Source organism: Papaver somniferum, chromosome 7 (genome assembly GCF_003573695.1).
Source record: "Papaver somniferum cultivar HN1 chromosome 7, ASM357369v1, whole genome shotgun sequence".
NCBI classification, from domain to species: domain Eukaryota; kingdom Viridiplantae; phylum Streptophyta; class Magnoliopsida; order Ranunculales; family Papaveraceae; genus Papaver; species Papaver somniferum.
The window spans coordinates 1,554,045-1,568,479 of record NC_039364.1 but is presented as its reverse complement, the minus strand read 5'-3'; the positions used below and the strand labels follow the sequence as shown (position 1 = coordinate 1,568,479).

General features: G+C 36.3%; 1 protein-coding gene, 1 long non-coding RNA gene and 1 pseudogene across 2 annotated transcripts; 1 reads left to right on the top strand and 2 right to left on the bottom strand.

The window, feature by feature from the left end:
- Window positions 1-1,890: 1,890 nt before the first annotated feature.
- LOC113299893 lies at window positions 1,891-2,607 on the bottom strand. The gene is made up of 3 exons (XR_003335241.1): window positions 2,436-2,607; window positions 2,286-2,349; window positions 1,891-1,931 (listed from the first exon to the last, which is right to left on the bottom strand). It is a non-coding gene; the product is annotated as an uncharacterized LOC113299893 (long non-coding RNA).
- Window positions 2,608-3,037: 430 nt separating this feature from the next.
- On the bottom strand, window positions 3,038-4,690 carry LOC113300468 (annotated as a pseudogene).
- A 425-nt stretch (window positions 4,691-5,115) lies between these two features.
- On the top strand, window positions 5,116-6,715 carry LOC113292792 (UDP-glycosyltransferase 90A1-like). Its single transcript, XM_026541646.1, has 2 exons — window positions 5,116-5,268; window positions 5,612-6,715. The coding sequence occupies exons 1-2, from the start codon at window positions 5,116-5,118 to the stop codon at window positions 6,713-6,715; spliced, it is 1,257 nt and encodes a 418-aa protein (XP_026397431.1).
- Window positions 6,716-14,435: the final 7,720 nt, after the last annotated feature.

Genomic DNA, 14,435 nt, shown 5'->3' with positions numbered 1-14,435 from the left:
TTGAATCCTATCTTGTCGTGAATACAAGCACAAAAGATGGGAATGCAAGTCTGCTCCCAAAAATAGTGAACACAGTCGCAAGCATATCTCAAGGAAAACAAGAAAAGGTGGCTATGGGTAGTAGGGATCAAGAAGAATTTGAAAGAGAAAAAAGTTCCGTAATCGTGAAGGAAATAATAAGATTCAAAGACTCGATAACCAACCAGAAGGAGATGGAGGGCAAAATAAATATTATAATCAAAGTCAATGAAATAATAAAATAGTATGGGAGCACATCAAAATGCCGCATCTAAATACTGCAATAGGCAAAATCTGGGAAGCAATAATTTTGATGGAAGAGATACCAACACCACCAAATTTGGGAAATGATCCACCACAAAGAAGGAGAAGTGGAGAATTCTGTGCATACCATCGCTTCCACGGCCAAACGACAAACAACTGCAGGAATGTGAAGAAAATAATACTGAGAATGATTGATCAGGGAAAGTTAATCCATTTTCTGGTACAACAACCACAGAATTTACCACCACCACCACCAGAAGGTCATGCGCCCGATGCAGAGAAAGGAGTGAATACATATTTGATTGAAGTAGGAGCAAAGGCAAAAAGAAATCTACATTGTAATTCCATCGATGAGACCCAGAAAATGACAACCTTGGAGAATCCGGGTTACATATATATACAATACAATATGTTAAATGCTTTTGTACATATAACATAAACACTGTAAGTACCATGCAACATATATGTATGTGTATGTACAGAACATGAACAAAAACATAACAGAAGAGAGGTGTTGATATACTTACTACAAATCCAGGGCACCACAGTTTCGCAAATTGAGGAACCTTTCCAACACAATCAGGGTGATAAAGCTTTACGACAGTCCCTGTAAAACAGTCACAAAGGAGCTAAGTCAGGTATAAGTACCAGTTGCTAACTATAACATACTACTTTGTACATGAGAAATATTTGATGTCTATATTGGGATTTCTAGCTTTTTACACAGGGTGCTTGATACACTATGGCTTCTAACCACACTAATATAACATAACAAAGATCTCCACATTCCAACAATGAAATAGAAACATCACTCTTAACATAACCTTCAAAGACTACATAAAAGTACTCTTTTATGCTCGTAATACTTTTTACTAGCAAACTTCAACACAAAACTTAATCAAATTTGAGTTCATTCATGATAACTACACCCAAACTGGAAAATACTAACTGACAGTAACACCAGTATATCAACAACACCTAAGGTGAAAGTTATCAACCAATGCAGTTCCTACCAATGTAGTCATTAATTGCGAAATACAAAGGTATCTACTTCATATTGCTTCTCTAAAAATTTGGATTCACAAAGTAGAAAATCTATACATGGAAAAGGTTGTTTAAAAAACATATATGTTTTCAAAAAACCACCAGATTCTCCACAATGTGGAAGGACATGTCACAAGCAGTAATCTCTTTCTTTGACTCTCATCTCTCCCTGGATGAGAATAAGAACTCTTAAGGGGTATGAGTGTCTAATCATGCTCATCATATGTGGGATGTATATGTTTTGTAACAAGGTATAAGCTCTGCTCCCTGAAACAATCTGTAATAGAACAAACCTACTTTTTGTTCTCTAAATTCATTTATTGAGCTATGTTAAGAATTGTTTTATAAGACAAAAAGGTTTCATAAGCTACACTTAAGTCAGTTGATTTACTTGAACAACAGTTGACCATATATCATACATGTTAAACAACGGACAACTAGAAGCAAAGACACGAAAATTCATCTAAAATTATCAAAGATACAGATCAAGAAATGTGTCTATAAGGGAGAGAACCAAACCTGATAACGATACTTAATAGTTCAAAGCCTAAGCAAATTGCAAGTGAGGGAAAATGGTCACCAGCATCGTTTCTCTTAAGAAATATCTGTATGCATAATCAAATAGATGAAGCAAAGAGTTAATACACAATAAATCAAGGCAGCCACATAGCAATCTAATTCAAAACACTTGTATTATGGAAAACCAAGTATAATCAAATAGATGAAGCAAAGAGGGTTTTATATAACAAAGCAAACAAACCTAAGCAAAAGAATACATAGAAATCTTAATTCCCACGTTCTATTTAAGTAGTATAGGATTTTTCATAAAAATTTCAAAATCAGTTACTAATATAAAATAGAAAATCTAATTAACACATCAACACCTTAATGAAAGCCTAATCCAAAAGAACAGATCGAAACCCAAATCAAAACACAAATTGAAAGCTTTAAACACTTACATCTTCAGATCGAAACCCCCAAAACCTCAAACTGCACTTGCAGCCTGAAACCCTAAATTCTCTTCTGCAGAGATAAGAAAGTGGATTGAGATGAGCAAAAAATAGATTCAACACATAACGATACACAAATCGAACAAACAAATCACTTACATCTTCAGCTTCAGATCGAAACCCAGACTTCACTTCGCTACTGCAGAGACGAGGAGATGAAATGGTTCGAATGAAAAGAGAGAAATGGTTCGAATGAAAAGAGATGAAATGGTTCGATAGAAAGTAAAATCCATTCAAGGGTTACTTTGTCTTTTACCCCTAATATGTTTTAAAATAACAAAAAAATAGGCAGGAGGAGAAAACAATACAAGGGTTACTCTGCCTTTTCAGTATTAGACGGGTAGGCGGGTAGGGTAGGGTAATTTCGTGCTTTACCCGTCATCCTACCCATTTAACGGCGAGTAAAAAAATCTCTAACCGTCACCCTACCCGCCAAATAATGGGTAGGATAGGATAAGGTTACAACACTGGCGGATAGGGTAGGATTGGCGGGTATGGATAGGGTATGTGCACCCCTAAATTAGAGTCACTTGTTCTTTCTTGATTAGCTGGCTATCGATGATGTCCCGACATTAAATAATATAATATTTATTAATATTTTTATTTTGAGTGTTACGTCAATAGTTTGATTTAATCGCCAACGACAGCTACAAGTATCATTCATTAATTTTTAGAATATTGGGTACCATACTAAGTTGTTATTTGCTGGGTACCAAAATTAATTTATTGGAAAAACAGAACTACATTGCAAATGAAATTACTAGCTGGAGCTCTGAAAATACTCGATCGTTCCACTTTTATACTGATGTTGTAACAGATTACAGCTAGAAAGAGAGCAGTGTCGTCTAAAACAACTATCTCATTATTCGATAAATCATGTCGGATTGTTGTATTAATCATCAGTTTCTCACATCCTCATGCAGTCAAGAAATGATTTTCCATCGAGCTTCCTTGAAAGACCTTCCTTCAAAAGATCCTCAAATCTACCAGCACTTTTGAACACAGCAGGTGTTTCTGGTCTGATCAAGCTTGATATCGGGCCTATCTCCAACTCTAGTTTAGGGCTATGAAATGTTGCGATGGAGAGCCTTTCCTTTGTTGAATTTATTACTCCCCCATGATCGACGCTGCGTTGAACTCCATTGGTCATTATCTGTAGAAGGGAAAAAACATTAAGCAATTAAGCAGGTTTTCGTGTATATATAGTCAACGCCAGTAGTGCTCTCTTACAACAAGGTCCGACCAGTAAGCCATGTATAAATACCTCCCAAATGTCTCCAACATTCACTATGAATGCGTCTGGTAGAGGTTTGATTGAAATCCACTTGTCTTCTTAATGCGTCTGTTATAGCCTCCTTAATATCAATTACTTCTATAGCTTTTCCCATCATCTCAAAGAGAACCATAGATAGTTTTTTCATCTCTGATGAGTAGGATTCTATTGTCTCCCTGCAAAAAGGAGAGGTAAATTCATTAGGAATCATATAAAGAGTATTAATCGTACATGCAACTTCAATATATTTTCCATCTAATATTATAGCTAGGAAATGCATGCTTGATGTTTGGATTGGCACGACATGCATAATACCTTTTTATATATGCAGAAAGATCCTATAAAGAGTGTTATTAAGCATTTTGTGTCTTAACTGATCCAAAATTTAAATTAAAAGATGAGGGTGTGTCGAAATAACAACCTGAGAGGCAGAGGGAGGTTTGGAAATAAATGAGGCTTCCTTAAATGGAGTGGAAGAGTGTTGATGAAAAACATGTCTGCCCAGTCAAGTTTTTGGTTCTCTGATACAAGAAAGGCTTGTCCAAATCCTTCAACATCTCCATCTCTCTGTCCATACTTGGTTTTCTCATTCAATGGAAGGTTAAAGAAACTATGAATTTCTGATTTTACATTGTCTACCAATAAAGCGTCGACTCCATGGTTTACCAACTGAAAAATAATTAAGCAGATTAATTAGCGGTGCTAACTAGTAAAACGCTAATCAAAATTGACATATTTACGTACCTGAAAGAAACCCCATTCTTTGCAAGAATAATGAAGCCTATCCAATTCTGACTTTCCAATTGCTGGTTCTGGAGATAGTAAATTTTGCAAATCGATGACAGGAACTGTTTCATCATCTATTTCAGATGCACCCATAGTCATCAACAGCAGATTTTCATCGTTGGTGCATACGTATCGAGATGGAACTTCTGCAAACGTGAGTTCAGCTAATTCCTGAACACTTGGTATTGACAAACCATTACCCAGCTTCATAAGTGTTGGTGTCTCCATGAATTCTTTAAATCTCTTTCTTATAAGGACTTGAGAGAATGTGAAGTCTATGTCTTTGTTTCTCTTTAGTGGATGATATATATATATCGATCACTCTCTAATGACACTTTCTTCTAGAACCACACGGTTCATGCGTGTTGTGTTTGGTTTTGATCTCTATTTTAAAAAAGGACAAGCTAGCAGATATGCAATTATCAGACGTTCTGCAAAACATGTGGATGAGTCTGAACACAAACATTAATTTCATCTAGATAGCATCCACAACTAGTTATCATTTTGATTTAGTATACCGCAGAAGATAAAATTTTCAATTTCCAATCCAACCCAACTGCGATAAAACAAATCCATTGCTGCCACAACCACAACCGTCCGTGAATTTTTAATTAGTAATCGTACACAACTTTGGCTACCTCCATAGGTTATTGCCTTTGTTCCCTAGCTGAAAGATAACAACCGTCCGTGACAACCATTTGGAAAGGACCGTTACAATAAATGAAAACGCAACAGGTTGCAATTTGCAAATTAATCGAGAACGTGACACCTCAGGGGACTGGAAACCCGAGAAACCCATTACAGCGGCAAACAAAATGCGACGAAGATTTTATTTTCCATTTATTGAAGATGTCCAACACGGCCGACAATTATGTAAGGTAGGACGAATGCTACGTACATCTATTATTTTTGTACTGAGTGCAAATTAATACATGTGAAACACATTGGCTAAATGACCAACCTCAACATTATAACCTTTATTTATATATACACCACACAAAAAAAGAAAAAAAAAACAACAAACAAACAAACAATCACTGCCTCCAACTGATAAAAACAACAGTACTTCTTCTTCTTCATCTTCAAAGATCACAAATATGTCTACTTCTTTCTCTTCTTCTTAATTGCAAAAGGTCATATAATACCACTTGTAAATCTAGCTCGCCTCCTTTTCTTTCACCGTAAATATATCACTGTCACCATCTTCACTACTCAGGAAAATTCAGCATTCATCCGTCAATCTTTATCCGATACAAAACCTTCTGTTGTAGACTTAACATTGCCAAAATTTACTCATCCTGATATTCTTCAAGGAATTGAAAGTGTTGATAAATTACCATCATTTTCTCCCTTTTTCGCGTTTGCTAATCAAACTAAACTCCTTCAACCTGAATTTGAAAGAGTTCTCGAGAGTCTTCACCCGGATGTCAATTGTATAATTTCTGATGCATTCTTTCCATGGAGTCTTGAATCAGCTTCCAAGTTAAACATACCCAGATATGAATTCAATCCAGCTAGTAACTTAACGTTGACAATCTTCGATATCCTTTCCAATCAAAATTTTCCTGTCGATTCCAATGACGAGCTTTTTAGTCTTGCTCCAAAATTTCCTAACATCCAGCTTACCAAGAATGATCTTGAACCTAAAATGACTGATCCACAACCAGGTGAAGCGACTGATTTTCTTTCGGATATGTTTAGTGCATCAAGTAAACCTAACAACATAATCTCCAACAGTTTCTGTGGACTCGAGTCGGAATTTGAAGATTACTTGAACTCTAGAGAAAATTCACCACCGAAAGTTAGGTCTGTTGGACCACTCTGTCTTGCTGCAGCACCAAAAGTTGCAAACTCGGATGAACACAAGAAAAAACCTACGTGGATTCAATGGCTTGATGAGATGTTAGATGATGAAAAACCTGTCTTGTATGTTGCATTTGGGTCTCTGGCAGAAATTACAATCGAGCAGTTCAGAGAATTAGCTATTGGATTGGAGGATTCTGGAGGAAATTTCTTGTGGGTTTTGCGATTGCCGCCAGGAGATGAATTTATTGGTGAGTTTGAGGAGAAAATAAAAGGAAGAGGGCTATTGGTGAAGAATCAATGGGTTGATCAACTTGAAATACTAAGACATGATTCAGTAAACGGGTTTATGAGTCACTGCGGTTGGAATTCGGTGTTGGAAAGCATTTGCGAATCAGTACCATTGTTGGGATTTCCAATCGCAACTAATCAATATTGGAATGCTAGAATGGTTGAAGAGCATTATGGCATTGGTGTTAAGGTTGTAACAAGGAATGGTGCTGTTCGTGGGTTTTAATTCCGAGTGTATCGCGAATAAAGTTAAAGAGTTGATGAATACTGAAGGTGCGAAAGGGAAAGAAATTAGGAAAAATGTGAAGAAGATCCGCGAAAAAGCTAGAAATGCCATGGAAGAAGGTGGATCTTCTTGGCATGCTCTAGACATGCTCATCGATCAGATGATTTGTTGTAAGAAGAAGAAGAAGTAGTGAAACATCTCCTTTCAGCAAGATCTAAACATGCTCAACGTTTATGTTGTTTTCCTCGCTACCTGGCTTTGAATCTATATAATTTCTATTGGAAAATTTCTTGTTTGGTACTAAGCCCATAAGGTTATTTATAGTAGGGTCCAACTGGATTTTACTCTTATCCTAAGGTCCAAAGTTATTTGAAAACATGGAAATGACTAATATACTCCACTGTTTAAGTACGTGTGAAATAACATACTTCTACCAAATCAGGATTTTATTTATCTGGAGGTCCAAATTTAATTAAAACATATAAAGGACTGTTTACAAATTTGAGTACATATCTGCTACACTGTTTACAAATTTGAGTACATATCTGCTACACTGTTTACAAATTTGAGTACTTCTACTATTTTATTTCTCAGTAATCTTCTCTCTTACTGCATCACAATCTTCTTAGCTTAAACCACAACTGCAACAGCTACATCAACACAATTTTCATTTCAATTCAGCTGCAACACAGACTTGTTATTCTTCCCTGTTTACACATCACTACCATCTTCATAAACCCATTGAGACGAACATCTCATCCACTGATTTTGTTCACAGTAATCACCACATACAATTCCTCCTCTATCTTATATGTATCTTTAGTTTACATCAGCAACCCAACCTTCTGTGTTCCTCCAAATCCATTTTCAGCACACCTTCTTTCAAACACACATCACAACCAATTTGTAACTTTATCAAGACCACCACCAATTTCACAAGCTTGCAAATCTGAACCAATAGCAACTCTTGTTCCTATCATTCAAAATCTGTCATTTCTTGCAATAAGTTCTGAACTGCAGCTCCAGATCATCTCCATATCCAATTCCAGTACTGAATCAAACGTAACAAAGATCATTATGCAATAAGTTCTGAACTGCACTTCCTATCAGTATGTGACATATGTACTGAAGATTCATGAAAACACAAAGAGAAAGCACAAAGAAAATGGCGAGTAGAAACCTGTGTATGAATCATTCGGAAAGTAGACATCAGTATACAATGAGCTGGTGCACTCTCTGATCCATGTAGAAAGGCATTTATGAAGGAACTGTCGGGACTATCAATTAATATAGCCTGGTTGCCAGAAGGAAGGAAAAATGATGATGCTTATAATAGATGTATGCATAGGAGTAAGTATTTGGATTGGATCACTCAGCATCAGACATGTATTGAACCTGTAAATGTGACAAAGATGTAACAGTATTAATACACAGTATTTCACATATGTACTGATGGATCAGTTTCTATGAGTATGACATATATGTACTGCAGATTCATGAACTACAAATCAAACTGCATGACAAGAATAATTAAGGATCTATCAGAAATAGCAGAATCTAAGCACATAATATGGTATTTGACATATGTAATGATGGATCAAACTAAAAAAAGTGAGAGATCTATGAAAGAAACAGAATCTAAGAGCATTTTCTATGAGTATGCCATATATGTACTGCAGATTCATGAACTACAAATCATCTGCATGACAAGAATAATTAAGGATCTATGAGAAACAGCAAAATCGAAGCACATAATGCGGTATTTCACATATGTACTGATGGATCAAACTAAAAAAGTGAGAGATCTATGAAAGAAACAAAATCTAAGAGAAGTTTCTATGAGTATGTCATATATGTACTGCAGTTTCATGAACTACAAATCAACTTCATGACAAGACTAATTAAGAATCTATGAGAAACAACAGAATCGAAGCACATAATACGGTATTTCACATATGTACTGATGGATCAAACTAAAAAAATGAGATATCTATGAAAGAACCAGAATCTAAGAGCAATTTCTATGAGTATTCCATATATGTACTGATGGATAATACGATCTGAAAGTACAAACAAATCGAAAACAGAAAAATAATAAAATCGATAGCTAAAATCATCAAAAACATGATAATCTAACCAAATAACAGAATAAATATGAACAAGATTCATAAAAAAAAAAACAACAACGACCGATCTCTATGAGTATTACGTATATGTACTGCTGGATAATACGATCTGAAAGTATAAACAAGCCTGATTTTGAAGCGAAAACAGAAAGATAATGAAATCGAAAGCATAGATCTCTCACTTTTTTAAGAATCTATGAGAAACAACAGAATCGAACAATCACAAAGAAGATTTATAAAAACAAAAACAGAAAAAGCAATTCACAAATAGAAATATAAACAATGTAAATCACATAAATCACTAACATAGAGAACATCATTATAATCGAGTTACCAAAATCATGAAATCGATCTAATCTTTATGATTCAGTTGAAAGCATAACAGTACACAAAAAAAAAACATTATATAAAAGATTAGATAACATACCTGCAAAAAGAGGGCGACCTTCAGAAACCCTACGTCTAAATTCACCAGCACCAACAACAGCAGAAGAAAGAGAAAGGAGAGAAGAAAACCAATCTGAATTTTTTTGATCGACAATATAGAAAACTTAAAATGTTATTTGTTAGGTGAAGGTTATATTAGGAATTTTTGAAATAAACATCTTTGGTCCCGCATGTCTACAGGACCTGGGCTTAAAAAATTTGGTCCATTTTCATGTTTTCTTTTAATTATGGACCTCTGATTAGTTGGCTTTAATGTGTTGACCTGCCACTAACTAAGAACACTATAATGGTACCTATTGGTAATTCCTAGATTTTTATTTTATCTTAAACATTTTGTACGTTGTTTTTATTTCGAAATCGAACATGTTGCTATATTTCATTCACCACTACTATTAATTTTTTGGGATAGCGATTTTACTTTATCTAGACGTGTTGTTTAATCTTAAAATTGGTCATTCAAATCTGTCAATATTTTTATCAGTCTACTATAGAGAAACATCTACGACCGTATATCTGGTTTGATTAATCATTACCGCGTGATTAATGGTTACCAATCTACGATACATATCGTGTTTCTGTAGATGATCGTCGTTCCCAGCCTGGCTGTAGGAAAATATTGCACACATATCAGACATGCGAAGTAACGACCATCAAGTCTGAGCGAAGACAACCGCATACAGTACATTCAAAATGACGCAACAGATGATGTCAGCTTAGTCACGAGAAAAGTGTGAAGAACCGTGCGATATTATAGAGCACGTGCGAAAAGAGTCAATTTAAGCGTGCGTCAATGACGCGTGCCAGATCCGAAAATAGGGGCTTTATTAGCTGTCATCCACTATGTAAATCCATATATAAAGAGCCGAGCGGTCTTGCATTTCCGAGAGAGAGATATTCTTCAGAGTTTAGACAAGAAATTGAGGAAAGAGAAAGATTGTTTGTTCTCCAAGTTAGAGTTTCCTTATTATTTTGTATATTCAAATTAAAGATCCAATAGACGTTCTTATGAATTTTATGATGACTACTTGAATTGATTTATAGATCTCACTAAGGGTGTGGTTGTAGGATTTCCTGCAACTATATTTTGGCGCTAGAAATCAGCTCGGAATGATATACCCTGTTGGTGGAATTTCTTGAAAAGAAAGTTAGCAGATCTTCATAATCTTGGAAAAGTTTGAAAGATTCAGTGAACTATCTTTGTTGTTTCTGAAAAATAATCATCGTTAGTAAGTTGTTACAGACAGAAAAGATGGTGAGGCGAGCAATTACAGCAGAACAAGCAGTAGCAATTAGAAGGAGCAAGAGAATCGCTGGTAGAATAAGGAGTGAAATCGGAGAAGCGTCAAGGATGGGAGAAAGAAACAACATAGGAAATCAAGTACAAACTCAGATTCAAAATAAACCAATGCAGAATAAAATTATCGATTACGATAGAGTAAGTGTTCACACCTCACAAACAGATTTAATAGAAGAAGAACAACAAAGAACTGTGGAGGAAGGACTTATAGAAGGAAATTAAGAGAATATGACAATAGAAGAACTTAGACAGAGACTGGTTGCATAAAGGTGAAGAAAAGATGAGGAGCGTGCGAATCGGCAGAATAACGAGTTGAGAGAGGAGAACCTAAGATTACAAGAGCACAGATTAAGAAACACCACATGCTCGAGGTAAAGGTCTAGTAGAAGACATATTATACAAGAACCACCTTTGGACAACATTGTCGAGAACTTTCAGATACATGAATATTTACATGATCCACGCGGCGAACATCGCATGCAACGACATCCGATTGATGATCGGTACGTGCAACATAACGAAGATTACCGGACACAAGAGGGTAACAGAGATAATATTACAGGATGGTAGGAATGACCCAGAACAAGGAAGGATGATATTACAAGGAATAGAAATGCTACGAAATCATTATGAGCGAGAAAATGACGCTGAGAGATACAATGACGCACAAACCAACTTGAGACGTGAAATGGAAATACAAAGAAGAATACGAGAACCTGAAGAACGAGAATTACAAGAGGCTGTGTGTCAGAATAATCACGACAATCAAGTAAGAGGACACGAGCGTTATCGCACGCTCCGTAACCATAATGAGGAGATTGATGGAGAACAGGGAGGAATTATACCACAAGGCAGAAAAATGGCAAGAATTTCACGGGATCGCATTAAGGAATATGAAAGGTATAATGACGCACAAATGCATGGAAGAGATAAAAGAGAGAGGTGTAGGAGAAGTAGAGATGAAGTTGAAGAACAAGACCTAGAAGAGGCGACACTACAGAACAGGCGTGAAAATAGAGAAAGGGAAGCAAGATTGAAAAGGCCAATGAAACAAGACCCAATGATAAATGAGAAAATCCTAAGATAGTTAGCAGAAGTAAGAGAAATGATGACCATCAGAAGAGAACGAGGAATGAGACAATTGGATGAGTCCATTGAAGAAGCAGGAAAACACCATTTGCAAGACAAATACAGATGACGAGAATACCTCCTAAATGCAATTTACCTATGTTCACTAATATCGTTGATGACCCATTGAAGATCATATGCGGTTTTATGCAAGTATTTTCCATCTAGCTTATCAGGCGAAGCTCTGAAATGGTTCGAGTGATTACCCCCAGGAACGATAAGGTCATTCAACCATATACAGTCAATATTCCTAGGAGCGTACATCAGTAATAATGTATTACGCCCACGTATAGAGGAGTTGTTTGGTCTGCGAAGAAGGACAAATAAGATCTTGCGAAGCTTAACCATGCGATGGAGAACCATGTGTAGTAACATGGCTGGTCCAGTAGATGTCAGAAACTTCATACTAGCATTCATTAATGCACTCTTTGCAATCGATCAAAAATGCCATATCAATGACGGAGATACGCGAGTATCAGGAGGAGTACATTGCTCTCAAAGAGAAACCGAACGAAATTGAATCCTATCTTGTCGTGAATACAAGCACAAAAGATGGGAATGCAAGTCTTCTCCCAAAAATAGTGAACACAGTCGCAAGCATATCTCAAGGAAAACAAGAAAAGGTGGCTATGGGTAGTAGGGATCAAGAAGAATTTGAAAGAGAAAAAAGTTCCGTAATCGTGAAGGAAATAATAAGATTCAAAGACTCGATAACCAACCAGAAGGAGATGGAGGGCAAAATAAATATTATAATCAAAGTCAATGAAATAATAAAATAGTATGGGAGCACATCAAAATGCCGCATCTAAATACTGCAATAGGCAAAATCTGGGAAGCAATAATTTTGATGGAAGAGATACCAACACCACCAAATTTGGGAAATGATCCACCACCAAGAAGGAGAAGTGGAGAATTCTGTGCATACCATCGCTTCCACGGCCAAACGACAAACAACTGCAGGAATGTGAAGAAAATAATACTGAGAATGATTGATCAGGGAAAGTTAATCCATTTTCTGGTACAACAACCACAGAATTTACCACCACCACCACCAGAAGGTCATGCGCCCGATGCAGATAAAGGAGTGAATACATATTTGATTGAAGTAGGAGCAAAGGCAAAAATAAATCTACATTGTAATTCCATAATACATTCATTCAAAATCATAGAGGACTTCCATGATAATTTCTTGAGCCGAGTTTTAGCAAGAGACAGTGATGGAAGAGAGATATTGAATCTTGAGAATATATCTCCCTTCAAGGAACGGCAAAAGCAACCTATTTCTTGTACCGCAGAAGATGTTCCATTATATGGGTATGACGGTGAGCTTCATAATCACACGATTGAAAAGCCGGCTGAACATATACCTATTCCTCCTCAACATCAAATATCCCCCCGTAAGTATAAGTTGAGTATTAAATTTTTTTAATTTCACAATAATATGTGCTCATGTTATTTTTATGTGACAGGATGAATGTTATTCATTTTATCAAGAGCATGCTGATTTTGGTCATTAATTACGTACCTTTATATTAAATCAAACAAAGGATCAATTGGACATTAGGAGGTCGAATGTTGCGGAAATAGAAAGACTAAGACATCAGAACCACATGTTGGAGGTACAACTCTCTCATTTTCATATGGCACCACAATCCCAACCTACCCTTGGATTCGGTCACTTTTCCCAAACAATACCACAACCAGTTTGGATGAGTATGGCACAAGGATCAGCTTCAACAATGGGACAAGGATCAGCTTCAACAACGTCGTCAATTAATCCCACTTCGAGAGTCAATATGCCTTTTATCCCTCCGCGCTCGGCGTCTTTGGAGGAGAATACAGATGATATGAACGGTTAATTTCAAGTTACAATGTATAGTCATTTCATAAAGTGACAAGTTAGACTGATAGTTGATGTGTGAGTTTTTTAATCGTTGGTGTATAGTCAGTCGACTACGAATCTTAGAGTGACAGTGAGTGGTCGGTCTCAGTTCTGAGTAGTATGTCTACTTTTTTCAATGTCTCTTATCTTATTTTCTTTATAAGTTAAACACCTCGTCTTCAATATCTACAAACCAACACACCATTTCTTCTGATTATAATGGAAAACTACGAGATCACCTCAAACAATTTTTTTTCAAGTTCTTCTTCTTCTAATAATAATAGTTTTTATTCCTCTGATGATGATGCAATAGCAATTCATAAAAATAACATGGTTGTTAGTTTGGGACTCCTTGTTACGAATTCGCGCTGGCCTCAAACTCGTATCAAATTATGGAGGAATCGGGATGAGGGAGCTGAACTTCTATGGAGAGACTACTTTTGCCCGAACCCAACCTTTCCACCAAATGTATTTCGTAGAAGATTTAAAATGCGTCGATAATTGTTTAATCGAATAGTTACAGATGTTGTCGGTGTAAATCGTTATTTTGTTCAAAAGCCTAATGCATGTGAAGTTATGGGATTGAACCCTCATCAAAAAGTAACTGCAGCAATTCGAATGTTAGCTTACGGATGTGCGGCTGATGCAGTAGACGAGTACTTATGCATTGGAGAAACTACTGTTCTGGAAGCTACTCGTAGGTTTTGTAATACTATTGTCCACTTGTATGGCAAAGAATATTTGCATGAACCAACTGCTGCTGATGTTGAACTGATGTTTAATCAAAACAGAAGCAGGGGATTTCCAGGGATGCTGGGTAGTTTAGATTGCATGCATTGG